Source organism: Cimex lectularius, unplaced genomic scaffold (genome assembly GCF_000648675.2).
Source record: "Cimex lectularius strain Harlan isolate CLEC.00 unplaced genomic scaffold, Clec_2.1 scaffold82, whole genome shotgun sequence".
In the NCBI taxonomy this organism is placed as follows: domain Eukaryota; kingdom Metazoa; phylum Arthropoda; class Insecta; order Hemiptera; family Cimicidae; genus Cimex; species Cimex lectularius.
This window is the reverse complement of record NW_019392695.1, coordinates 1,280,153-1,308,118: the sequence shown is the minus strand read 5'-3', so window position 1 is coordinate 1,308,118 and position 27,966 is coordinate 1,280,153. Positions and strand designations below refer to the sequence as shown.

Here is a 27,966-nt window from a genome sequence, read left to right as displayed (position 1 = left end):
TAACACTAATCAAATACATACAATTAGTACACACCGGTTAGCTATGTGGACAATCACTTAAAGCATATTATATCACACATGGATAAATGTTTTCGTATTTAAGAGCCATTAATACGGCCAAAGGGCATTGCTAGATTCTAGAACACGCTATAACAGTATAATGCTCTTATAAAATAATATTTGCAGTAGATACAGATATATCAAAATTTTATTTACAACTTTACAATTTCTGTACATGTTTCTTATCCACTTTAGATCCATGCATCTATTATAAATACTTTCATTTTAATAGCACTAATTACAAAGTGATTTTTATCCTTATGATTTGATTTTACATGTTTATAATACAATCAAATTTGAATATTTAATGTATTCGACAAGAATATATAAAAATAAAAAAGTAAATATTTTTAAACTAAACATTAAATAAATGCAAAGTTAACTATTAAAAAATCAAAACAGACAAAATAATCACATGAATATACTTGTCAAGTGGTAATTTTACATTGCATTTCAAATAATACAGTGGTAAAATAACGAAAAAAGATATTTTGCATAAAACTTGGGAATAAAGCTGGGAATCATTTACATGTAATTGTACAAAAATATTTATAAGGCATCTAAAATTGTAAGAAATATTTAACTAACATCATACTGTGTAATTTTTGCTATTATATATTTAAAAAAAAAAAAACAGATATTACATACGGCAATGATATCCCTACGAACGGTTTTAAAAAAATTATGAAGGAAACCTAGGTTTTTTTTAATCAAGAGTATAAAAATTGTTTAAAGTAGATAAGAATTGGTCCACAAACTGCAAAAAAAGACAAACTATGAAATAATTGTCAAATTTTGAAACAAATGAATCTTGTCCAATCAGCACTGTACAAAAATAAAAAGCCTAGGACCTTACAAGAGCTTTCAAGATGACAGGAATCAAGTTTTAAGTAGGAAAGTGTAGATAAGACAGTGTTTCTGATCCTAGATGAAATATCACAAATTCTAGGCGGTAAAAACTTAAAAAACAAAAAAACGCATTTTGAATTCCTTTTATCACAAAAGTTAATTTTTAAAAATATAATTATGTAATATGATAAATTATTTCAAAATTCAAATAATAAGAATGAATTTATTTAAATTTAGTTCAAACTTGTTGACAAATCGCCATATGGAATATCAAAAATATATACATCAGTACAGTGATGGTGAATTACCTGTACCTTTAATTTGGAATAACTCGGCAAAGGATCATTTTATTGATTTTAATTTGTATAAGAAAATATTCTGAAAATACATATATATAGTTAAACACACAAATACACTTTATCAAAAAATTTGTTGGTGATTGAAGTACACAACTGAATTAATCTTAATAAAGAAATGCAAGGAAATACTTTTAAGGCCCAGGCACGAACAATACAAATCGACATAAAAAATAACAAATAATACAAATTACAAAAAAAAGTTTATACTTGGAAAACAAATCTGCAATAATCTGATCCCTTAAACTCAGGACTAATAATAATTTCAATTGAAATGTTGGCACATTACATTTCATTTGTTGTTCAAAAGATAAATAGATAATATTGTTGCATCAAACAAAAATAATAAATACTAAAAACCTATCCTGCTTCTAAATTCATAATTTTCTTCCAACTTCTGAATTGATTAAATTTCGTGGGTCACAGTAGTCTTTTGAATAACATTCTCAAAATATAAGTATTCTAGAAGAATAATTGTTACTTGAATAAATTTATTTCATCAAATAAATGCGTAAGACAGGTGATTAAGTAGAATTTAATGGAATATCTGAACTTTTCTTTTAATTGAAAAGTGTTAAAACGCTAGTGCCAATAAGAAAGCACAGAAAGATAACAGAAGATCTCATATCCATTGAAAAAAGTTAATATTAAAACTTTACTATTGAGCTTTGACAAACTCAAAAAATATACATAAAAAAATAAAAACCTGCTTGGACACCTAAAGCGCCCTCCCCCCCATATGCATACCTCATCCTCAGGCCAAAATGAGATTTTTGATTTTTTTAGTATACATAGGATATAAATGACCAAAGAGACCTGGGTAAAGGCAAACAAGATGAGACGGGAGTTAAGTGAAGACGGGCAGAAAAGTGGAAAAGTTAATAGAATCAACTTTCGAGACCAACGAGAGCTGAGACGTCATTATGTAGAATTAAGATTAAATTCGAGATTTGTTTGTTTCCTCAACTATAAATGTACCAATCACAGAAAAAATGTTAGCTAGCCCACCTTGACGGTCCACCTAGCAAAAAAGTTGCTGTCATGATATTAGAAATGGATGGAGCTTACAGAAACCTTACAGCAAACCTAATTAAGTGGGTATATAAACATTACTAATTGGCATTAATTGCAAAAAAGGATCCAAACTGAGAAAAATTAGCTTTCAAAAAAATAAATAAAAATATTCCCTCAAAAAATCTCATTAGCTAAAGTGTTCGGAGTTTTGTTCCAGGCCAGAACAACAATTCATTCAGAGTGAGGGTTCACTTGAGACCACTGGTGCTTTACATGTTAAAAATTTCATTCATAAATTAAAATTAAATTAACTGTCATGGAATGTATTATAACTATTATTATTTTTAAAATATTACAAAACTTCCAGGCATAAAAAATTATTTCTGAACAAAAACACAGATAACATACTTTGGCACCACACATGATAGTCTTATTTTTTTTAAATAATTTATTCTCAAACGATTGATAATTTAATTTCTAAAAAATAACTTGCAATTCAAATATGTACTTATGGTAATACATGAGAAGTGTATGTGTGTGTGTCAAGATTCAAAAGATTAAAATATTTCGTACCAGATATCATTACCTTGTATTCAAGTCATTATTGCATACTTTTTAATACATCAGACTTATTTTTAAAGTAAAAAAGCCTTAAAATTTACTACAATTACATTTGATCTAAACAATTTCATAGAAATAGAATGAAACACAAAAGTATTTATTAAATAAATACATAGAATTTACCAATATATAAAATACTAAAATGCTATCGAGATATTACATTTTCCTAACATTATGCTGCTACAATATATTTTACACATTTATATTTCGAAAAGAAAAAATATATATAACACAATTGTAAAAAATTTTTTAACACCTATTTTAATAAAGAGGTTATCACAGTAAATCCAATGAATTGACCGAAATAATTTCCATATAACTGCCTATTCTTATCAAATAGACAATTTTAAGAAAAGCACTTTGAGCCACTCTCTTAATAAAGATGATTGCACTGATTTTCTACTACTGATTACTTTTTTGATGTGGTTGCGCTTACAAATAAAACATGTTCAAACACTGATAATTATTTGTACTTTATACCTCGAGATTACTGAAATTAATATAAGTGAAATTATAACTTAACCATTTTTTTTAAATAAACGATTAAAAAAAAATCCTTAGCTAAAGAAAGTATAACAGCTATTCAATAAAAATCAATAGGCAGTTATTTGGACTTTCAATTGAGATTATTTTCCAAAAATTCATAAATTTTTCAAAGTATAACTAAGCTTTTAATGGCTACAAATATTTTCAGACAATAGACAACACATTTATTGTTCATATTAAAAGTTAAATAGTATAAAATAAAACCTAAAAAAATGCGAGTATTACATAATAATGGCCAAGTTTTTTTAAAGAACGATTTTTAAAAAAATTAATCGAATTTATAAATTTATGACATTGAGATTTATAAAGTTATTTTACAGGCTGAGAATATAAGTACTTAAGTAATGATAAAAAATATAGAAAATTAATTCACCATTGTGTCAGACTTTGTGATCATTAAATTAATTTAATAAACAACCTAACGGTTTTATATATTGAACGGTTTTTGCTTCCATAAATAGACACTCATTTTTACTAAGATACATTTAAATAACATCAAATAAATATTTTGAATACGATGGAACATGATTTCACATCTTTAATCGAAATATTTCAAATTTCAAAATTTATTGCATTTAGTTTATAACGTGTCTTCAAGGAACTAAGGAAATTTTAAGAAATTCTAATAATCTAGAAAACCTAATGAAATGAAATTAAGTAATCAGATCTTGGTTTATTGCATCAAAAACTATCACTCACTATTATCCATAGTCACCTGATCTGCCTTACGTGTCAGGTGACTGCATTTGTCAGCAACCTGTCTGTTCACCTTCTAAAGTAAAAGCTACTGTCTCTAGTTTTCGACTCAAATTAAGTTTTTTGCAAGTAGGTTCAGTCTCAAGAGATTCATATATCTAAAAAAAAAATCATTAAAAAAACAATCGATTGTACCAGATGAATAATAAAAAATATAAATCATACCTGATCATTATACTTTGTGACATATATATACAACTCTTTTAATGCTGATATTGTATGGAAATAGTTCGCCTGTATTGCGGATAACTGTTGCATTGCTGTGCTTAGTTCCTGATCGGTAATTTGAGGTAAAGATGCAACATCAGCGTAGAACTTTGTTACCATTTCTCTATATTGAGGAATGTCTTTAGCAAACAAGAGTTTATTAGAAGGAGAGTCTTTGCCCAATCTATGATCAGTTGTCGAGCAAGAATCCATAAATGTTTGAGCAATTACAGATAAACAAGAATCCACTGTCGTTGTCTTGTTTATATCGAATATATAATCTGGATTTTTTATGAAATTTACCCAGAATCTCAGGGGAAGGCTGAAAACAATTTCGCATTTAAAAAATGTTCCAAAAAAATATGGTTTATATTGCAGGGAATATTACCTGTTTGATTTCCATGCATGGATAACTTCATTGTCTGAGATATTGTATCGTTTGGCGGCTTCGTCGAAAAGATCGAATAACCACTTCACAGAAGGAGGCAAAGCGTCGTTTGCTGTTAGAATCGTACTAAAAAAGTCGTCGACAAACTTTTGAATAGTCCCTTTTGTAGACAGGAGCCTTGTGAGAAATATTTCTGGAATGGCTTTGTGCGTCCTTTCGCTCGGCTTGCTCGTTAAATAAGAGTGTTCTTCAAGTGGCTTGACAAGGTGATAGACGTGTAAATTAGACCCCGATTCGACATCACCATTATTACCCATTAAGTTGGGAATAGAATTATCAATGTAAGGGGAAGTACCTGCAAATAAAGTTTATAATTATACAAATTGGAACAAATTTAAAAAAAATAATAATAAAATGATAAGTTGCTTGTTAGATCTTAGTGTTTCCCTGAACTTTTAATACCGGGCTGGTTACTCCTTGTACCCATAATTGTTATTTATTTATTAAAATATTGTATTTATTAGAAAATGTATTCAAAAGGATTAACCAGCAAGGGGGAGACCTATTAGATTAGATAAATTAATAATAAGAAAAAAATTTCCCTTCTTCCTTGGGTCTTCCCTTTCAGGGCAAGGTCGAAGGAAGACGTCAAGCACAATAAGATCCCCTAAACTTGCATCCCATTTGAATTAGTTTAGTGGCCGTAGTTCGCCGGTATGGGGTCTCCCTTAGGTACGGCGGGGAGGTGGATGGGATAAAAAAAATAATAATAATAAAATGATATGATGTTTATTATTATAATTATGTTTAAATTTAGCTGGAAATAATGTTTTTAAAGGTTTAATGAATTTTCGGTATCGGTGGCTGCAACGCTTTAGTAAAAGTCCGGTAAAGGTCCGGAGTTTGAATCCAGCAGCCCTACAAATGGGCTTTTTTCAAAAACACCGGCACCCTGAGGGTATAACCTTGTAGTTGAAATACCCACGTTAAAAAAATATATATATGAATTTAAATGTTTTTATTTATAGTCTATATATATATTACAAATGTGGTCACAATGTTTTTTCTAAATGTCATAGCACTAACACTAAGGCCAGCACTGTACCAGGAAGACACATACCATGAGAAACCAGCCAATGGTGGTACTCAGTGCGAGGGATTAATGGAAAAATTTGGGAACAGATCAGTTTGTTGACAAAAGGAATGTTGAGGTCGTTGTGGTTAGTGAGGTAGTAAGGAGCTTGGAAAATTTGAAGAATTGAATGCCCTGGATGGTGGATGGTTTGGGAGAAATCCACAATTCCACTTTGTATGTAAAAAGTGGTCATACAAAGTCTTGAATAAGGTTAGTTTAGTTTTGATGGTCAAGGCGGACCAATGTCTGACCCCAGACTTCCAACACTCGGAATAGGTAATTCTCGAAGCCTGACGGTAATTTATCGTAAATTACAAAAGATGGAATTGCTGCTGTACTGCGAGAAGTGATAGGCTCAACTCTGTACGTGCATGATTTGAGATTGTATAAATCAATAATCAGTATATTTTAAATTACATGGTTTTTTATGACTGTGAATTTGCCGTTCTAATTCATTTCAAAATGAATATGTATTAGACCAAAAAGAAAAAAAATGTCTAGGTTAAAAAAATGTTTTTATTTGGGTGATGTTTCTGAATTTATACTGCAAGTTTAATATTTTTAGTGTACACTATGTCATATTTCAGGGGATTTTAATTGCCTATAAATCCGGACTCTAATAATAAATATGAAAAAATTATTTGTTCTGTTAATCAAATGAAAACTTACAATTTTGGCATTGCTGTTTAAATATTTCATTGTATGAATCATTTTGATGGTGGATTAAGGACATAACAGCACTTTCTTTGACACCGTAGTGCTCTAATGTGTTGAGCTTTCTCCAACCGCACAATGTTTTTGTGGTGAGATCTTCGTCCTGTAGAGTTAAGTGTCCTCCGCGACCATGACGCCATTCTGTTAAATAAAAGTTAAAATTTAAAAATAAGTATTAATCAGTTTAATTGATTAATGAATCACTTACCCAAATCTACTTCGTGAATCGAAGGTCGTAAAGAAAATGAATGATTTTTATAGAGAGCATCAAGAATTTTAGATTTAACCTGACTAATTGTATCACAGTCAAGAACCTTGCATTGCAACTTTTCATCTACGTCATCCTGGACGATGTGTAATGTCTGAAATGCGAAATATTTTATTAATATTTATGACTGAAGACAAATTTAAAAGGTTATCACTTATCGTACCACAACACCGTGTTGAATTTGCTCACGGAGTAGTCTCTCTTCGGAAAGAGAATATCTCGCATCATGAGTCACAGCGTCAACAGGACCTTTCTCTATCTGATATTTGATAGCTTTGAATAACAAAAAAAGCGAAGAGCCCGCATAATCTTTGAGATATTTGTACATGCATAGAGCCATCCAGTTTGTAAGCATTTTTTCGACGACTGATTCTGTGCGTCGTAGCATGAGTTGAGGATGCTTTGTTCCTACTGACTTATCAATGAGCCTTAATAAAAGGTGTCTTAATATATCTGTTGCATATTCCATGTGTCCCATTAAAACTACCATTATTAAGGAAGCGACATTGACCCTTTAAAATAAAAATAAATAAATAAAAAGATTTAAATAAAAAATATATACACAAATAACTAACTTGTCTCTTATGCTAAAAGACTCCTGATCTTCAAGTGTCTCAATGAATGTTAAAATGAAATATTTATTCTTTATAAGCTGTTCAAATTGCATCATTGCCGCATCGTAATTGGTTGTTGGCCCCATGATCCTTGACTAAACATAAAATAATTAAGGCGTCAATATATATGTACAAAATTAATTATTATAATATTGATTTATTAAATGATTATTATTATTATTTAATTTCACTTTCTATCTAACCTTGGGGTTGTGAAGTATAGGGTGATCCCTCACTCCGGGGAAGAAAACTTTCATTATGTATTCATTATGATCTAGAGTTGGGATACCAGAGGATTCGAGATCTGCCGTCAAGTCAGTCATATCTGTCTGAAGTTCTGCAAAAGCTATAATACAGCAAATTATTTTATTTAATGTTTCTTAAAAACTAATATCATTTCTTAACTGAGAAGAGAAATTAATAATCCCAAAATAAAACAGATGATCCCTTAGCAAACTAGTTTTATACACATGTGTTGAGTGGGTTACAGTGAAACCCCTCTATAGGGACCACCTCTCGTAACATACAATTTATGCATTCCTGGCACAAAAAAAAGATATCTGCATCTATAAATCTCCCCCTCTACAAACTGGTGGCAAACACTGCCAGCAGTCCCCATCAAGAATAATTCACCCTATAGAATGGACATAAACGGTAAAATATATGAAATAACCACAACAGAGAAGGAACTGATTAGCTTCATTTGGAGATGGGATCCTATGCACATGAGTTAATAAAGAAAATATGTAAGGTGCATACATTCTCTCAGACAGCCAGGCAGCCATAAAAGCACTAAATACATAATGCTTTCAACTCCAAAATTTTCTCAGAGTGCCTAAAGTACCTAATGGCTCTAGGAAAACACAACGAGGTAACTTTAAAGTGGATGCCTGGACAAGAAGGCATTGAAGGAAATGACCAGGCTGACCAACAAGCCAAAAAAAAGGGCAGCCCTCTCACCCTTAGGACCAGATCCAATACTAAATGCACCCGAATGTGTGCTTGAAGTTAGAACTGGAAAAATGGCTTGAGAAAGAACTTAAGCAGTGGACAATAGCATCAGGTATGAGTCAAGCTAAGGAATTTATAAATCTCTCAAAACAAAAGATGAAGAATCTCTTCTCTCTCAGCAGGTAGGATTTGAGAAAAATTATAGGCATCTATACCGGCCCTCTTAACTATCAGGAGGAACCCAACATAGGTCCTTTTGTGAATGATTGATTAGCCCAGTTATGGAAAGTTCCTTCAGTAAGGAAATTCTCTGCACCTGAAGAGGCACTGAGGAAAGTGCTTAGTTTTATAGGAAAAAGTGAATTTTCCAAAGTATAGCTAGATTTTATAGGGGTTCCACAATAGAGCTACTATACAGGTCACCACAAAGGAAAGGATTTTTTAAAACCTTATTCAACTCCCAAACAGTAAAAATATCCTCTCCATACATTTCGCAGATACTGCTTTCAGTCCCCCCCCTTAAGAGTACTTCACCCTTCTAGAACCGACAAACAATAAAAATACATTAAATATTCATAAAAGACCAGAAGCTGAGTTGAGTTTGCAAAAATAGTGATTTTTGATGGGACAATTTCCTTAGAAATTAACTTACATTTTCGCATCCACTCGTAATTGAATTAAGACTCAAAACGTTCAGTTTTAGTTTTTCTACAAATCTTATTTTTATAAATTTATTGTACAACTGGCCATTTTTTTCTCCAAAAAAAATATGATGCCTACGGTCATGTGGTGAGGGACAAATATGAGGAGGCACTCCTTTAAAATATAGGGCTAATATATTTTTTAAACCTCTCCATACTGTTCGCGGACACTACTGTCAGTCCCAATAAATGTAATTCACCCCTCTAGCATGGACAAAGGTAAGCTAGACATGGTATGTAATTCTTTGCTGAGAAATAAATATGTAAAGTATTTCCTATCGTACAGGAGGGGCTCTAATGTCCATTTTACAACACATTTTTCATGCCAGTGCCAAGATTTGACCCAGGACCGCTAGCGTGCGAAATACAAGTCGGATACCCTAACCGAACTGAGAAATAATAAAACTTCTTTTACTTACATTTTGTGTATTGACACAGATTTTCTTTGCTCTTTTCTAAGAGCTTTTTTTCTTTTTTTTTTTTGTACTCTATTTTTGGGAATTACAGGTACATTTCTGAAAGCTTCTTGTACAATTAACAATTTTGCAAAATCCATTAATTAATTTTGGATCCTCAGTATGGGTGGTATGCATCTAATTATATTAAATAAGAACAAAAAAATCCGGATTCAACATTTATTGTGTCTTTACGAATTACAGAATAGATGCCAGCACACCTTAACCTAATTAACAAATTTCTTTAAACTAAATATTATTCACATGTGAACTTATAATTTACAAAAAATTTAAGTCACAAAATATCCAAGTTGACTTTGTGGGCGACAGGAACAATGGAAAAGAACAATCTCGAGCGCAACCTATAGGCTCCAGATTGTTACCTGATGTCTAGTAAGTGACATCAGTGGGTAAAAGCGGTATCTTCTCTTCTGGCCGTTAGAAGTGCAGCAGTTAGAAAAGTGCCTTCACGATAGTGGATTTTGTGTAAAGCAGACAACACAATGGGTAGAAATGATGAATGATGGAGTGAGTGCAGTGTTCAATTTTTGTTCAAACACAATGGGTATGTGGTAATTAACCGGTTACCCAAACTGAACACTGGATGAACATACTTTGAAAATTTTCTTAAGACTACTCACTAGCCTCTGATCATAGACCAGAGGCCTTCAAAAACGAAAGAACCCTAAACTCATGGTAAATAAATAATTATTTTAATATCGTTGGCTACAACTCTTTTCTTTCTCAGAGGAATAAATTTTTCAGGCATTTGATGGCTCTTCCCCCCTCCTATTTTTTTTATGGAAATGTTTTATGGAATAGGAATCCCGACTTCCTTCCCTACCCCTTCAAAATCCAATGTATAAAAACATAAAACATCAATATCTCACTGGCGCTCTCAACACGACACACAAGAATAACATGTCTGCATGGAAAACAAATACTTTGATTGAATCTTTAATTTTACAGGATTGTATAAATTCATTTTTTTAATCAAAAACTTTTCTAGTATTGTATAAATTCATTTTTTTAATCAAAAAAATTTTCTAGTATTGTGTAAATTCATTTTTTTATCTAAAATTTTCTAGCATTGCATAAATTCAGTTTTTTTTTTATCTAAAATTTTCTAGCATTGTATAAATTCATTTTTTTCCACATACTACATGTATTTGTTAAATTTAAACAATTTTATAAATCCCAGGCCCTGAAGATCTCAATAAAGATCGAAACGTTGGCATGATAAAGAAAATGTTTTCCTAAAACCTACGTCACACCAGACCGCATCTCACTATCTCCGAATAATCATTTATTTATAAGATTCATTGAAATATATAAGATATTATGTATTATGAACAACATTTATCTTGATTTAAAAAAATCAATTTTGAACCCTGCCAGAATGGGCACCCTTCAATAAAACAAAACATTTTTTCTTGGATGTCCATTATAGAAGGGGTTTCACTGTATTTGTGGGAACCACAATAAAAAGAACAGTTCTTACCTTGTTTACATTCTGATCGGACATTGCTTTCAAGAGTATCCATTTGTATTTGTATTCTTTTATACTCCCTTTCAGCTTGAGTGGATTTACGCCGATAAACAATAAGGACTATAACAAAAAGGAAAACCAGGCATCCAATACCAGTAGCAATCCCTGCAATTGCCTCAGGAGGAAAAGAATAAGTGTACAGCATGTCATAACGCAAGTAACCTATTTGGAATCTTAAAGTTTTGCCAACGCGTACCTGTAAAAAGCCGATGTTATTATGTAAGAAAAAAAATTGTAATTAAGATATTCAGTCACTTACAACAACTACTGGAATTCCTCTGTTTGTGCTTACACCTTTTTCATCAGTAGGAGATGGTTGAAATTGTGGTGGGGTACAGACTAACTGAGACATTGCAAGTGACGTGACGTTACAACCTACTGAACCGATAGTTACATTGACGTCGCTTTCGTCACTGGCATAATTTAAATTTTCACCCTACAATGACCAAATTATTTGTGACAATTACTCTTCTTCTACTTAAAATTAAACAGTTCATTTATGCCCTTACCTCAATTACTAGTGTGTCTCCTTTATATAATTTGACATCATTTGGAAATTGAAAAAAATTCGGATCATCTACGTAGGCAAGTTGAGAACGGAGTCCTTTGTAGTGTTTATCAAGATCTCTTACGGATAACACATTGTCCATTAGGAACCCAATTTGAAGCATCAGTTTCGTTGGACGTTCATGAAGTTTGCCTGGCAAAGATCTACTCATACGTTGAACATTAAAGGCTCTGTGAAATTCATCGTTCACTGCCGGGGACGGACATTCCATTTGAACTGAACTTATCACCATACATTCCTGTGGAATAATATTCAAATCCAGTTTACTGTTATGTTGTTCCTAATAAACATGGGGATATAAAACTATATGGGAAATATATTAAATAAATGTTTGGCTAAATACTGCAGAATGCCTGGCAATGTAGACATAACCTTAAACTTCAACTTTAATGTCTAACTGAGCTTTTGAACAAAACTGAAATCTTACCATATAACTCAGCCAACATATTTGTTCGACTAGACAGAAGTAAATTTTCATGTTAAATAAAGTAATTCATTTAATAAGAAGCAATTTTATTACACTATGCCGGCATCTCACATTTTGACTATTCGCATTTAACCCTTCCACCAAGATGATGAAAAATTTTCCTAGTGAATACAATATACTATACACATACTATACTACTACTACTACATATACTATACAATATACTATATATCAAAATACACATTTATACTATTAAAACGTTTGGCGGGACTCAAGAGTTCTCCATATACTGAGGCCCCACAAGTACAACTATGCTAAAATTATGTACAACCAAAACATAGTAGGGAGGCCAGCAAAGTGTTTTTCACCTAGACGTCTTCTCTTCATTCACACCAATAAATACATTCACAGAATAAAAATTACATCCAACCAAAGTTAACCTAATTGGTTCAATGAGTCTGCAGGAACTCGATATTCCACCACAGACCAAGTTGATACTCATTTAACCACTCATGCTAAGAAATGCATTCACAAAATCTCGTACTCACCAGCGTTTTTGATAATATGCCAGTGACTACCCTCTTATTGCACAGCAAATATATACAACTAAATAAACTTAACTACTCTGGCGTGTCTGTGAGTACTCGATATAAATACACTCAAACAAACCCCAACGTTCATGATAATACATACATTCTCTCAAAGTAAAATTATCATTTCAACCATATACGTTTAGGTATCCAATCAACCTACTATGATCACTAATGTGCTTTGAAAGTTTTTTATAGTCTGCAGGGAGACCACACTTATTCTGTGTGGAGCAAATTTCCTCACACTACGTTAATATATGTTTTACTGATAATGTGGGCTGCATAAAGGGCATTTTTGTGATCTTTCCTTTGCGAGGAGGTCCCTACGTATTAGCCTAGTGTGACCTATCTGCAGGCAAGTCAATTTCTAACAACCTATTACTACAGTGCCAAATTTAAATAATATTAAAGTTATATGATATGATACAAGTTCCTTTCTTAAATAATCATTAATAATTTAATTAATTATTTCATTTATTTAATTTATTAATATTTAATTGAATTTATTTATTAATATTTATATTATTTAATTTATTAATATTTAATTGAATTTATTTATTAATATTTATATTATTTAATTTATTAATATTTAATTGAATTTATTTATTAATATTTATATTATTTAATTTATTAATTAATAATTTAATTTAATTTAACATTAACTAAATGAAAATCATTAAGAATTTTATGTTAACATACCGTTTTATTGACATATTTTGATGATGTTTCTGCATACACAATCATTTCTGGATTTTGAATGGTGTTTAAGTTGGTCCCATGGACAGTAATCATCCTTCCTCCAGATATAAAACTTTTCAACGGTTTTATTTCCAAAACTGTCGGGTCTTGTTTATAAATGTAAGGTGTAGCTGAAAGACTTCTGTTGGCACTGTCAATTTTCAAAATCAGTTTTGAAATTGTTCTAGGTGTTGCCGCTTGGGAAGTTATACACATCAGCCTACTGCTTGATGTTTGAGACGCATTCACAATACAAGGCAGTTCATCCAGAAACACAAAAATATTACTACCAATATTCAAAAACTGTCCTGTTATCGCCAATTGAGTTCCTCCACTCCTTGGTCCACTTGAAGGTGAAACACTTTCTAGTTTTATGTCCTTTAAAACAAAAATTAACATTAATAAAATGTACTTAAATAGTTGTACATTTTAATTAAATACCTTGTAACTAAAATGGACGGTTGATTCAGTGAATCCTGCTTGGTTTCCAACAACTACTGCAGCTACTTTTTCAGTTGGTGATGGTCCGGTTTGACACACTATTCTTACAGAAACATTATATTCGACTAAATTACAAGGAGTGTTTCCGATATGAATTTTTCCAGCAACATCTTCTTCTCTCAGGCCTAAATTGCTTCCTTCAATTGTAACCATCGTACCACCCTCTATTGGGCCACTAAGAGGCTTTATCTGCAGAAAGATATTAGAATGAGCAAAATTTATCATATTAAAAAAGTAACGTTTTTACCATATCTATTCTTGGTTTAGGACATTCTTTCGTTGGTGTGAGTTTACAGCTTTCCGCATAATCACAAGTGGAAGAGCACCATGCACAATTATATTTCAGCTCCCTTGTTACACAAAGGGAACAGTCTGCATGGTCCCGGTGAGACCCGAGAATATCACATTTATAAAGTGTCAAAGTCATCGAATCAACGTGATGATTTCTGTTCCATACTAAACTAACTTCTGCCTCATGCTCTCCAGTATTAGCTTCATACGTATACTGTAACAAATTTATATTATATAAGAAATTCGAAAAATGAGCAAAAACTACTGGTTCCATTTGAAACAGGCTTAAGAACATTAACTGATAAATTAAAGCTTTAAGGGGGGAGGGATTTTCAAAAAATTTTAATTAATTGATACTATATATCTAAAACTACACCTCACATGTAATATTCATACTTTATGTGTTACTGTTTGTTCTCTTTAGAAGCTGAATCTTGCGTTGTTTTGTTATAAAAATTATGTTTTGTGGTTAGTTTTTTAAATTTAATACTTAAGATAACCTGTTCAATTTTTGTAATACATAAGTATAATTGTTATTTACCATGGTTTTATCACAAACTATCCTTTGATGTTCCATTCTCGCTGGTACCATCATTTTGGCATCTTCAATTGTCACAATACATTGAAAGCCTGAATGCCCCGGTTGTGGAGAAGGCATATTTTCAACTTCTAATATGATTTCTTTTGTGACTCGGTTCGGAAGAAGTAATTGTTTGCTATTCTTGGAGAAGCGTGGACATGCATTAGCAATAGATTTCTGTCCACGTGGAAAGACCTGAGAAAGTAACAAAAAAAAAAGATTAAATAAAAAATTAAACATTCTCCCAGTTCATAGTGATAAAAATAATATTTTAAAAAATGTTACATCTAGTTGAAAACTTACATTTTCACCATTGATTATAGTCGGTTGACAGCTTGATGTATTATGAGTGCATTTGTTCTCGTATACACACCAACTGCAAGCCCACTGAGAATGAACACAGTTAACACACCGTGTATGAAAAGAGCAATCGTAATAAGCGAAATTCCGAGAAACAAAATCTTTGTTAGTCTCTGAAGACCTCACAGAAAGAGGAACCAAAACGTGATCTTTGCCAGGTGGAATTAACGGCCTCGAATTGATGTTTGGAGTTTGGCACGTCAAGCCTTGAGGAGTGACACCGGCATCTAGTGGCTCCGCACCACCAAATACACATCTGTATTTAGCACCTGCAGGTAACTCAGGCAGGGTTCTGATTGTCAGGAGGACCTAAAGCAATGTACAAAATTGTAAAAACTGTTAAAAACTGAAGAATTTAATTTTTTAAAAATAATCAAATATTACACATACAGTGGCCATTTGCTTGATGGGTATTCTATCTGGAACTATTTGTTCAAAATCTATACACTGCTGACCGGTGCCATATGAAAGCCATCTTGGTGCACTATGACTTGCTTTTTGACAGGCTCCCCTCACAGTGCATTTTCGTTCGAGCGAACACCATCCACAATATGGATCTTTTCCTTCCAAGCAGGCTGAACAATTCATGAACGTATTACAATGCTCAATGGAGACTTTTAAAACCTGAAACATATTTATTAGTTAGCTATTTTAAAATATTTTTTAGTATTTATTTTTTAACTATTGAAACATATCCAGTTGGAGAACTGGAATCAACATGATTTACATAGTAAAACCTCCATTATTCTGTGTTCAACTATCCGGAAATCAATTATCCGGGCCCCAGGTCATAAATATATGTACGAAATATATACATGTGTATACAGGTATATATTTTGCATTGCAACAGGTCAATTCTGATTCAAAGAACACTGGCTTTTGTCTTGTTCCTATGAAACTCCCCCACCAGTCTATTTACATTGAACACATTCGTTGCAGCCGTTATCAACGGAATAAACCCATCCCCATTTATGGATGTCCTTTCAGAATGACGCACCTCTTTTAGAAAACCCCTGCTTTCAAACCTTGTTTAAGGGTGTTGGGGCATTTTTGGAACTGAATTGGTGTCACAGGCCTTTAGTATTGCTTTGTCAATGTTACCGTAAAGACCAGTTTTCAATTTGACCTTTTGGAAATTTTTTACTTTTTTTTTTAAATAAACAAGTTTAATCAAAATATTTTACGTTAGATACACATTAATAAAAGTGATATATGTACATGTGTCTCCTTAATTCACCCTTTAATTAACACATTAAAAAATAAATCCATTATCCGGGGTTTTCAATTTTCCATGGACCCCCTCTCCCTGTCATTAAGCTGGATAACGAAAGTTTTAGTGTATTATAAGTGAGAAGTTTATGGGCCGACAAACAGCTGAGGTCATCGCCGGCCCTCTGCATGTTTATGTTTTCCATCTTTTTCTTTTCTTTCGCGCATATTTTGTTTTAAACTGCAGCCATTTGAGCGTCTCGATCTGGTTACTGACTCTCTGATTTCAGATATATACTACGTTGACATTCTAGAATGCTNTTACTTTTACTCTCCAGACGTCACACACTCACACCAGAGTACTCGATATTCCTCGGGGCGGGGTTTAATCACCCCTTCCTTTCATGCTAATAAATTACATTCATTCCAATAAATTAACATAAAGTCAAACATAGACACAACGCAAACACATAAAACTATATACATTTAAAAATCCCTATAGCCCTGAGGTACTGGAACAGCGATCTGTGCCAGCTGCCATGCCTCAAGACTACGCACTGGTTTTACTGTAATTATTTGTTTAAACAATTTTTTTATCTAGTTTATTTCCCGTATTTTGCATTTTGAACTGATTTCTGCCATATACAGTAAATAACATACACAAATTATGTAATCAAATTCAAATGTAATAAATAAATAATACAATCTGCGAATTTTTTTATATAATAAAATTTACCTTATTTGATGTTAAAACATAAAGGTGTTCTTTAGAAGGTGATACGGTGGTATCCGGAAGCAAAGGATTCCCTTCATTTATAGAAAGCTGCTCATATTCCAAACCTTTATTGGCACCTACTAAAAGTACCTAAAACAGAATCAAGCATATGACGATAAATAGAATGAACTTAATTTTTTTTAACTCATTCATGTCAATTGGTCAAAACAAAATTTCACTGGGACTACAAAAATTAATCAGGGGACCGCAGCTGAGTGTTAAACTCTCGTCACCCTGGCCTTTATTTTCATACCCCCCTCCCCAAAAAAAGCATATATTATCAATCTCGTCTCTCTCTGGCTATAATATGGAAGAAATAAAGCCGTAATAAAAAAAATCAATTGTGCAAAACAATTAATAAAAATTGTATTTTTATATTATTGATTAAATGTTTTCTTACGTTTATTAGATGAGAAATATTTTGTTTGTACAATATATTACATGCACTAATAACACCAAATATTCTTGTGTGTATGATAAAATAATAAATTAATATCGAACCACTGATTTATTTACAAATATTGCTCAAGTGAGTTTGTTAACTATTATACTATACCTTTTTCAATAGGCCGCCTGATGTTCCAAGAAAAGCAACAGTATTCCTTTCTGTAGTTGCCATCGTGACTGAAGTTACTAAGATGTTATCAAAATTAATTGCAGACAATGCTTTTATAGGAGTAAATCCAGAAATTTTCAAGCCGACTTCGCAGAAATTTAAAATATTACCAGTGCTCTAAAATAAACATAAATGTTTAGTTTTAAACTACATCTTATGGCCATTTTTTTTTTTTTTTCAATAAGTTATTTTCATTTTAAAGAACTCACCCCAGCCTGAGGGCAGTCCCCGTCCAGAATTAAACCAGAAACATATGGCATGTTTCGATATTTATTGCTTCCGTTAAAACAAAGATGGATATTTTCATTAAATTTTGCCTCTATATCTGCCATACTGTATACGCAGACAGCTGAATGCGATACCGGTTCATTTGTGATAGATTTGCTGGGTGAAAATGAGGCTGTAAGAATTGGATCTCCTGGATCAATTCCTAGGGATATTGCTAATTCATCAGCAGCAGAAGATAATTTGGCATCTTGGATGAGATTATAATTCTTTTGATCTGATCCCTCGCCGACTAAACACTGAATTGTAATTTCTGTATAGCTGTCGTAGTTGGCATCGTTAATACACACTCTAGCTAGTCTTGTTATGTATCCCAATTCTTCTTGGCCTGGTAAATGCGACTGTTTTTGTACAATAACAAAGTAGGCGTAATCACTGGAATTGAAACCGTAGACATATTTAACTAAAAAATGGTCTCTGTATTTAACATCGATTCGAAGCAAAGATTGTTTGGAAAAAGACAATTCTGCAAATTCTAAATTAAACAAATCTCTACTAGATATCGCTGGAACATCATGGCGGTATTCTCCATTGTTCGTAAATGTAGTCCCTACATACAGAACATTAGAATTCCCCCACATATTATACTTTTCAGGTCCAATGAATGCATACGTAGAAGACACTTCATCATTTGCGGCTATACTGTTTGGGTAAAACTGTCTATCTACAGAAATATTACTTAATTTATATTTTTCACAAGCACCTTGAAGTATAGAACCACATGATATTAACGTTCGAGCCTGTGGATCTATCACTAATATTTTATTCACATTATCGGTTAAAACTTTCTCGATGTTGGGCGAATCACATCCTCGTGCATGGCAGAGAACACTATCCTGTTCTGGACCAGTTACAACACATTCTTCTAGGTTTAATGAAGAGTCGAGCTGAACGATGCGATTCTTCCCGCCTACGTACACTCGACCAGTAACCGGATCAACAGCGAGATGAGTCAATTTTTTTATCTTTGAAGTGGAGCAATTGCCCAACTGCTGGGTTGGAAATTGAGAAATAATAGATTTATTAGTGCACACATGAATAAGTGAGCCAACAAAAATGCAAATTAAAAACCCGGCTTGAGCAAATCCCATTCTGATTACAGCATGTTATCTGAAACAGAAAAACAACACAACACAATTAATTTTACAACCCATTATAGTCGAATAAAAATATTTAAGAACAAATACAGAAGTGAGAGAACGTCAAGTCAGCGTGTTGACTCTTGGCTCATAGACCCCTTGGTCATGGGTTCGATTCCCACCATCGCCCCTGGCCCTTTTTTTCACATTATCCTTCCCCCAAGATTAATTCATCGCTTTCTCTGATATCCTCGGCTAATATTGAAAGATAAGGCCATTAAAATATAAATAAATAAATTAATGGAGGACACTAACGTGACGTCAGGAGTGAGGCATAATGGGAACCACGAGCTCGGCTAGAGGAAGGGATGTCAATGCTAACATACTATTAATTAATAAGTAGTGTTAGTTATATGGGAAAAAATATATAAATAACAAGACTGTGAGTTAAGGGGTGAGTTGTACACAAAACTGAATTAAGAAGGGGAAAGAAAATGACATTGTTTTATTATGTTACAGGCTGAAGATGATTATAAAATAATTGAAAAGCTACATTGTTTTATTATGTTATAGGCTGAAGATGATTATAAAATAATTGAAAAGCTTCCCATGTAAATAAACCTGGAACTAAAGGCTTATATTTATTTATAAAAAACACCAATTAATTAATTTTTAAAAACTACAGAAGTGAACAATTTATTTGATTTTTCCCTCTTCAGTTATGATTTATTGGTTTGCTACTGTCAAAATAAGAATAAGGAAAAAGAAAACATTGTAGGGCTAATTTTATTTCCAAAAAGGTAAAAAAATAACCAACATGACAGGCCTTGAGAATCACCGACCCTGAGTGTTAACAGTCTGGGAACAAACCTCGGTCTCCGTCCAGCCACTGAGGCTTCAGAAACTATCAACAGCTAGGTCATTTCAGCCACAAATGAAATCACTCTTAAGACCCAAACCCACCCCAGTTGAAAGTGGGTGGCCATCGACTCTCTCACACAACACATTCATGCTAATAAGTGCATTCACTCTGAACACACACTAAGGGACACAAAATAATATGTATATCAATACTATATACAATAAAACAACAGGGGATCCTCGCTGCCTTACTCAAATACAATTCTCATATCAAGTAGCATTCCTACATGCTCTCTATATGGAGCCAAGGAATGGTACTGTTCAATTAATTGGAACTCAAAATTCAAGGGAACATTGGGGAATTCTCAAAGGAACATATCAAGCAACCTTTCTCTGCATGAGCTTTGGCCCAAAAGTAAGTGTCCATGTATCAACCTTGCAGATTATTCCTAATCAGATGAGAATTATCCCTCTCCTATGATTCAGATCCTCCAAAGGACCACCTATTGGTAGTGATCATGATTCATGAGAGCTTCTCTGCCGATCCAGCCCACTGAGTGGCCACTTTCTTTTAATTTTTTTTTTTTTTTTTTTTTAAGTTTTTATTTCAATTATAGCATTAGAGGGCTGGACAGTGATTGTTAAGTCAGGAGGTCGATAAGGTACTCTATTCAACCCTCTCACATGTACATCATAATAATAAATACGTTCTTAACCCACAAAATTAGACCAAAAATATCAGTACTACCTATATACAATAAAACAACCATTGCCCAAAAGTAAGTGTCCATGTGTCAATCTCCTCTACTCAATCCTCCATGGCCTATTCTTAATCAGGTGTGGTTGATACTTCTACGAGTCAGATCCTGCAAGAGCCACCTGTCAACAGTTCTCTTTATACATAAAAGCTTCTCTGCTGATCGGCACCCATTGACATTGCCACATACTTTCAAACTGTTTTTTAAATTACATTTTTAGGTCATTAGTTCTTTGTAGGAGTTGCAGTGTCTGTGAGACAACGAGGTACTTTTTCGTCCACACCTGGTGCATGGTCTTATCAGACATTCGTTTTTAAAGGTGGGAGGCAACACATTCTGTTTACGAGAGGCTGGTGCTTATTTTGTAAGTTAAGTGTAAAGTGTGTAGAGATTAGTGACCGTTAATCGATAGTTATTCAGATATTGTGAGATGCGGTCGGGTGTGATGTAGGTTTCAGAAAATCATTTTCTTTATCGTGCCAACGTTTCGATCTTTTATTGAGATTATCTTCAGGGCTCAAAGTGTTTGTCTTCTGTGTAATTGTGCCATCCTTACGTGTCGTGTTGAGAGGGCACTCTTAAGTGTAAAGTCTCAAACACTAAAGATCAAAACGAGTTTTTTCCTCATTTGCCCCTTCCAACAGTGGGTCAGCATCAATACGTCCAACCACATCCATATTAAATGGAATGCTAACCACCCATATGGGAGCCCAAGAAAACCATATTGTTTGATGTGGGCACTTGTTGGCCCTCACCCTTTTGTGGCATACCAAACTGCCAAAAACATAGATCACAGACCAGGGCAGATGCATGTGAAAATTTCATAAAAGGACCATCACAGAAACTAACAGCAGAACTACTAAATCTAGGACATGTTAGTTATTGAATTGACTGCTGAATGGACAGACATATTATAGACATTATACATTTATAGACTCAGAGTGGCTAAAACAAGCCTGTGCGAATATTGCCAGGAAAAAGAGACAACAGAACATGTCCTTGTTGTGAAGGCTTATGTAGACTACAATTCCTAATCCTGAGAGAGGAAGGCTAGATGCAGGAGTCCTTAAAAAAGCTTTGGGATCTGGTAAAAAGTCTCAAGGTTAATGAAGAGCTCCAGACAACAATGGAAATGCACACTAAACCAATACTGGTCGTGGTCATAGTACCACCACCTTGATCGATGAAAACACCTACACACCATACCCCAGGACAGAGACATGCGAAAAAACTTTATCAAAGGATCATCACAGAAAATAACATTGGAACTATTAAATCTAGGTCATGTTCTGACTAGAATAATAGTTTACTGCTGACTAGACACTGTAGATTCTATATGTATATGTATAGACTCAGAGTGACAAAAATAAGCCTGTGGAAAAATTGCCAGGAAGAAAAAGAAACAACGGAACTTGTCCTCAGTTAGTGCAAAGGCATATGTAAGCTAAAATTCCTACTCCTGGAAGAGTAAGGACTCATGCGGGTGTCCTTAAAAAAGCTTTGGGATCTGGTAAATAGTCTTAAGATTAATGAAGAGCTCTAGACAACAATGGAAATGCACACTAGACCAATAATGGTCATGGTCGTAATGAGTCCGAACCCTTTTCTAATCCAATCTATGTACACTTTGTTTGATGATTGCACCTATTTTGTTTGATGATTGCACCTATTCACTCTGAACACTTTTGTGGCATACCAAATTGCCAAACCCCAGAATGGAGGTTATCTAATCTAAGTACCACTTTAAAAAAAAAGTTTATAAATAGATGATCAATGTCAATTGTGCCTAGAAGAGAGACAAGTGAACATATCCTATGTAACTGCCCTGCAATGCATAGGAAGAGAGTATGGAATGCTGGAAAACTGTTCTTCATCCATAAGCTGGATTTCCATTGCATGAAAAAATCACTTATGCAACTAAATGAGAGAATCACTCGCAAAACATCGACTCAGATTAACCATTTACACGAGGCAAAACATTTTGTCTTAACTGGCAAGCAAAGGTAACATATAAGTTTATTTTTACATGAGTTAAAAACAAAAAACCAGGAGCTCTATGATACATTCAGATAATTCGAATGCAGTCCATTGTCATACTTGACAAGTGCGAATACATGGAGAGAAACAAACAACGTGAAACAAATCCTCACTGCCAGTCAGCTCACCCCGGAGCATCCTCGCACTAAAAGTTTCGCAGTCCAGGCACCCCCAGACAAGTTTGGTGAAACGGTCGCATGAGTGATTTTCACGCAGTGGAAACCCAGCATTAGGCCTCTTTCAGGCGGGGCGGCTAGTTGATTCAACTAGTTGAACGGACGGGTGTCAAGGAGTGTAACCAGGCAGCAAAATGTTTGGGAATCGCCCCAACCCCTTCACACGCAGTCAACTCGTCCGCCCAGGCAGGTGGCCAGAAGGCACAGGTTCTCATCTCCACTAGCTGACTCAACACAGTAGACACTGCTCGGCATTCTTCCTTCACACCTCGCCTAGTTGAGACCACTGAGTTCACCATGGAAAGCTTTGCAATTGAAAGATTCAATGTGGAGCTGTTCATTAAAGAAATTTGTATTAGTCCCGCAATATGGGACATGAGGTATGAGGAGTATAGCGACAAAATGAAAATAAGCGAAGCTTGGAGGGAAGTAGTACAACAGTATTTGAGAGAAAGCACCCGTTTTCCAATTTTATAACAACAGATAAACACACAATTTTCTTTACTGGGTTTCCTCCTTTTTTCCTTCTCTTTTTGCAGAAGAGCAAGCACAAGAGGTGCTCCAGCTTCCTCGGGTTCTAACATCGTACTGACCTCCCATTGGGAAGAGAGGTTGATTCCACTAGTTGCCTGGTGTGAAACCAGCAAAGAAGAGTCTTCACAAGGCAGTTGAGAGTCGACCGGGCAACATGGTCAAATCAACCAAACCGCCTCATCTGAAAGAGGCCCTTAAGCTTAAACATACCACTGTGAAGAATTCTATCATAAAAGAAAGGGAAATGGTCCAGGAAATCATGCGGAGATCAACACAATAGACAAAAACCAACAGCGATTTTTACATAAATATGTTACTGATTTGATTTCATATTATAAATATATGGGCAAATAAGTAGTTCTTCTGTGGTCAAACTTTTTAACGTTGTAAATGAGCGATTCCCTAGGGAAAATTTTCTTCTGAAAATAAATAAATGTATTACCAGACGTCTGAATATTTATTTTAAATTTAAATGGAAGTCAATTCGAAAACTAGTCGTCGAACGTCAAACAGCCGGCGATATGGGTAGCCGACGCTCGAGTATTCTTAATATAATCTTTGATTATTGTTAATTAAAACTTTTTTAGCCGAAAATAAATTTAAAAAGGAAGAAAAACCAGATATAAATAAAAACATAAACACTTACCATATAAGAGGGTTGGTTTGGCTCGCACCTAGTATTGTTCTAGGTCCAGCCTCAATGGCATTCCAACGTACTGGGTCGAGTTTGGCCGAAAAAACAAGCATTGAGACAAAAGTCCGAGTCTCGCCAGTCAAAGCAGACAAGATCGGAAAATATCGGAAAATCGGACGAGTCGTCGGGTTTGAGGGATCTACGGAAAAACCAACGGGGGACGGCGGATATTCAACTGAGATCGAATTATTTCGGGCGTTGTTTTTTACAGCCACGACTCGCAGATATATAGGCCCCGGATAAAAACAAAACAAAACACAAAAAAAAGACACTGAAGAACGGAAATTCAGCCTTTGTTAGGTTTGTATAAAAAATCCTTCATTTTATGCGTCCGCGTTTCAACTCGGCGCCGGACCAAATTGTGAATATTCCATTTGAAATTCGTACAAAAAAAAGAAAAAAAAGAAGCACCTGTGTAAAATAAACGCAAGGCTGGAATAAACACGGCTTTCCTACAAAGGCTGAATCGCAATCAAAAACAGATTTGTCCCGACACTTTGAACCAAAACCTGACACTTAAATAAAATGATATAGAGAATAAATAATGCACTTCACTGCCATTCCACAAATACACGGGTTTCGGACCGGATAACGAGACGGACGGACGAAAACGATTAAGAATTATGTTTGAACTCAATCTGCCGGGACAGGAATTTTTCTCGATTCTATCCGTGAATTTCGACAGAAAAATCAACAAAGCGAAGCCGATGTTGACCAAATTCAAGTGGCATCGGGCTGGTTGCCAGAAGGGCCGTAGAGGAGTCCGTACCGCCCCCTCTCTAACGGCCATTGTGAAAAGGACAATAAAAGGTGAAAAAGGACGACTCCAAAATTCATGTCAAAAAGGGGATAAGGAAAGAGAAAATTGAAGAAATGATGTTTGTAGATCGACCTGCAGATAATCAATGTAGAGTTCAGTATCTTCTTTCACCTAGTAAAGACCTTAAAGAAGATATTGAACTCTATATTGAGAGAAAATTATATATAAAAACCGCCATAAAACGGCTTAACATTGAGCACAACAACTATCTAAGAGAAATGAACAAGGTTAGGTGAGTATGTTGTTTAATTTCTCTAAAAGAGAGTTCCAACTCAGTTTTTTCTTTCTTTTTCAGTTCAGTTTACTGAATTAATTTCAAGTAAGTGGAGATAGTGTTATTAATTGTGTTATAATCCATTCAATGCATTGACTAGCAATTAAGAGAAATAATAACTGTGAGTAGGTACTATCTTTCAAGCAGAACTTCTAACATGGAAACATGTGCACACCAAAAAATAATAATAAACATCTCGAAAGTACAACAATAATAATTCTTTGAGACAGCCAGGCAGTTCAGAACTACTAACATGGGAACATGTGCACATCAAATAAATAATAAACATCTCAAAAGTACAACAATAATAATTCTTTGAGGCAGTCAGGCAGCTTTAAATGCTCTCCAAGAATACAAAATTAACTCAAAACTTGTCTGAAACGTCCTAAATACCCTAATAAACTACAAATAGCCTAATGCTAAAATGTTATTTGTAGGTATCTGGTCATCCTGAGGACTACTTTTTCAAAGTTTCAAAAATTTGCGTGACAAAGCTTATTCAGATTTCAGAAATGCTTAAAAGATATTCTTTTTTGTCTAAACTTAACCCTGACCTGACTAGTAAACAACCTTGAAGCAATATTAAAAACTTAATAGGACTAATTAACTTAATAAAAACTTAAACTCCTGGACCAGGTGGTATTCTACTTCTTCTATATCACTGTAGATATGCTTTAACACCTGTTCTCTGTAATATATTCAATTATTCCTTGGATCAAGGTGTTTTTTCTAGCTTTTGGAAAGTTGGATTTGTTATTGCTTTGTTTAAAAGTGTAAACGAAAATATAGTAACTATCGGCCTTCTTTCTTAAATTCCTAAATTTTTTGAAAAAATCATTTCTCATAACAGATCACCTACTTTCCAACAATTCTTGCATCACTCTCAACAAGGCTTCACTAAACACTGCTCCACTTTCACAAAACTTCCTTCTTTTACTAGTTTCCTATCAACACAACTTGAACATGGTAATCATGTAGATTGTCATCGTCATTGTTAAAACTTGAATCTGTTTGGATTTCAGGACGATTTTTATCCTGGGTTTCTAGTTATTTAACTAACCTCAAACAAATTGTTATACTAGGCAGCTACCAATCTCAAATAATAAAAGTTTCTTCTGGTGTTCCCCAAGGGCTCATCTTTTTCCACTCTTATTTAATATTTTCAACAATGAACTTCCTTCTATTCTAAAATATCAAATTTAAATTCACTTTGGAACTGTCATAATTTTTTTCTCTCTTACACTAAAACAGACTAGCCAAAATTTTTATTTCACCTTTTTTTATTTATTGCAGTATATACTCTGTTTTACTTAATCACACTTCTACTAAAAATATTAAAATACTTTTTTTATTTATATTAAGTTTACGAAGAAGAGAGAGCATCTCAACATATGAAAAGTTCATTCTGGGATCCCATTTTCTTAAGGTGGTATTTTACTGGAGCATGCCTCACAAATATACCAGGTAGAGTTTTTAACCCTTTTGTGCTGAGTAGGAATTCCTTTTTCTTCTATTTTTGTGAGTAGTCTTTTTGCTTGCCTCGTGCATGGGTTACGCTCCTAGTATTCGCTGTGCTAGGAAAATATCACGGTAAGTGGTTCTTAAGCCAGACCTCGATATCATACCCCAGGGAGACTTCTTTATTAGACTATGTTCATATCTACATCCAATCATCAATAGCTAAAGTCTTTGAATCTCTCATCTAAACAAATTATAACCATTGTTGTTGTTGTTTTTCTGCACCGAGATTTGCTCATTAGCCATGTTTTGTGGTGATTGTGGAGAATTGGGAGAGCAGGACCAGAGGCCTGAGGCCGCCAAGGGCGAAGGCCCGCCCAGCGCCAACAGCCAACCAACCTAGGGGCTCACCTGCCAAGCCATTTTTTCCTTGTATTTTAACTTAATGTTCACAGCCCTTCTCCAGGATGTGGATAAAAATACAACCATGGTTAAACAGCTCAATAAAGGGGGAGGCCAATAGGTATCCTCATCTAACAAGATGGTACAGTTAAGTACCATACCAAGTCCTCAGTACATGGTCCTCCAGTTAAGAAGCATATCCTGTACACTAGTATATTTGTAGATTATTATTATTTTTTTTTTTTTTTTGTGCAAGTTTTGAGGTGATCTACTAGGCTCAGAGAGCTTTTTTTATCTTTCTTTTTTTTTAAATGAGGGGGTTCACACAGCAGAAGTCTTACCAACCCCCGAGGTGCCGAGTTTGTTTTAAAGTACATTTGTATGTCGGCTTCAAATGCAGGGCCTTAGGATTTGAATCCAGGACATTTATCCTACAATGACAGGCACTGTCAATGCTGTAACCATTGTGACTACCGACACCCCTAAGAAAATAAGTGTTGTACCTTTGTGATGTTTATTATTTATTTCATGCGCACAATTTTTAGGGAGTAGCAGTCTGGTTGATAGATGGTTGTGGCGAAGCCGAGGGCTATGAGGTGCTCAAAGTTAGGCCTCTTTACCATACCCACACCATTTCCCATCTTTGAGCCGTCTGTAAACTATATCAAAGCTCATTTCTTGCTCCTTCCCTTTAGTTATTGTGATTAAATAATAACATTATTTTTATTATAATATCATATTTGTTATAA

General features: G+C 34.0%; 1 protein-coding gene across 2 annotated transcripts; it reads right to left on the bottom strand.

The window, feature by feature from the left end:
• Positions 1–3,687: 3,687 nt before the first annotated feature.
• LOC106664081 (plexin-B) lies at positions 3,688–24,981 on the bottom strand. 2 transcript variants are annotated; one of them, XM_014389462.2, is made up of 21 exons: positions 24,216–24,981; positions 18,049–19,234; positions 17,780–17,956; positions 17,185–17,313; positions 15,630–15,863; positions 15,183–15,548; positions 14,841–15,074; positions 14,256–14,513; positions 13,949–14,197; positions 13,469–13,885; positions 11,694–11,990; positions 11,444–11,620; positions 11,137–11,380; positions 7,732–7,874; positions 7,490–7,623; positions 7,078–7,426; positions 6,855–7,008; positions 6,602–6,787; positions 4,798–5,152; positions 4,368–4,731; positions 3,688–4,300 (listed from the first exon to the last, which is right to left on the bottom strand). In XM_014389462.2, the coding sequence occupies exons 2-21, from the start codon at positions 19,213–19,215 to the stop codon at positions 4,196–4,198; spliced, it is 5,739 nt and encodes a 1,912-aa protein (XP_014244948.1). In that variant the 5' UTR covers positions 19,216–19,234; positions 24,216–24,981; the 3' UTR covers positions 3,688–4,195. The 2 variants fall into 2 exon arrangements, with proteins under 2 accessions (XP_014244948.1, XP_014244949.1); XM_014389463.2 differs by having other exon boundaries at positions 7,732–7,865.
• Between the last annotated feature and the right edge of the window lie 2,985 nt (positions 24,982–27,966).

Bases quoted from the DNA above. Each gene is read 5' to 3' on its own strand.
- LOC106664081 (XM_014389462.2), bottom strand. From the start codon at position 19,215: ATGGGATTTGCTCAAGCCGGGTTTTTAATTTGCATTTTTGTTGGCTCA. The intron at 17,314-17,779 runs GTATAGTATAAT...ATTCTGTTTTAG, and splicing joins CAGGCGGCCTATTGAAAAAG to GTACTTTTAGTAGGTGCCAA. The intron at 4,301-4,367 runs GTATGATTTATA...TTTTTTTTTTAG, and splicing joins TCACAAAGTATAATGATCAG to ATATATGAATCTCTTGAGAC.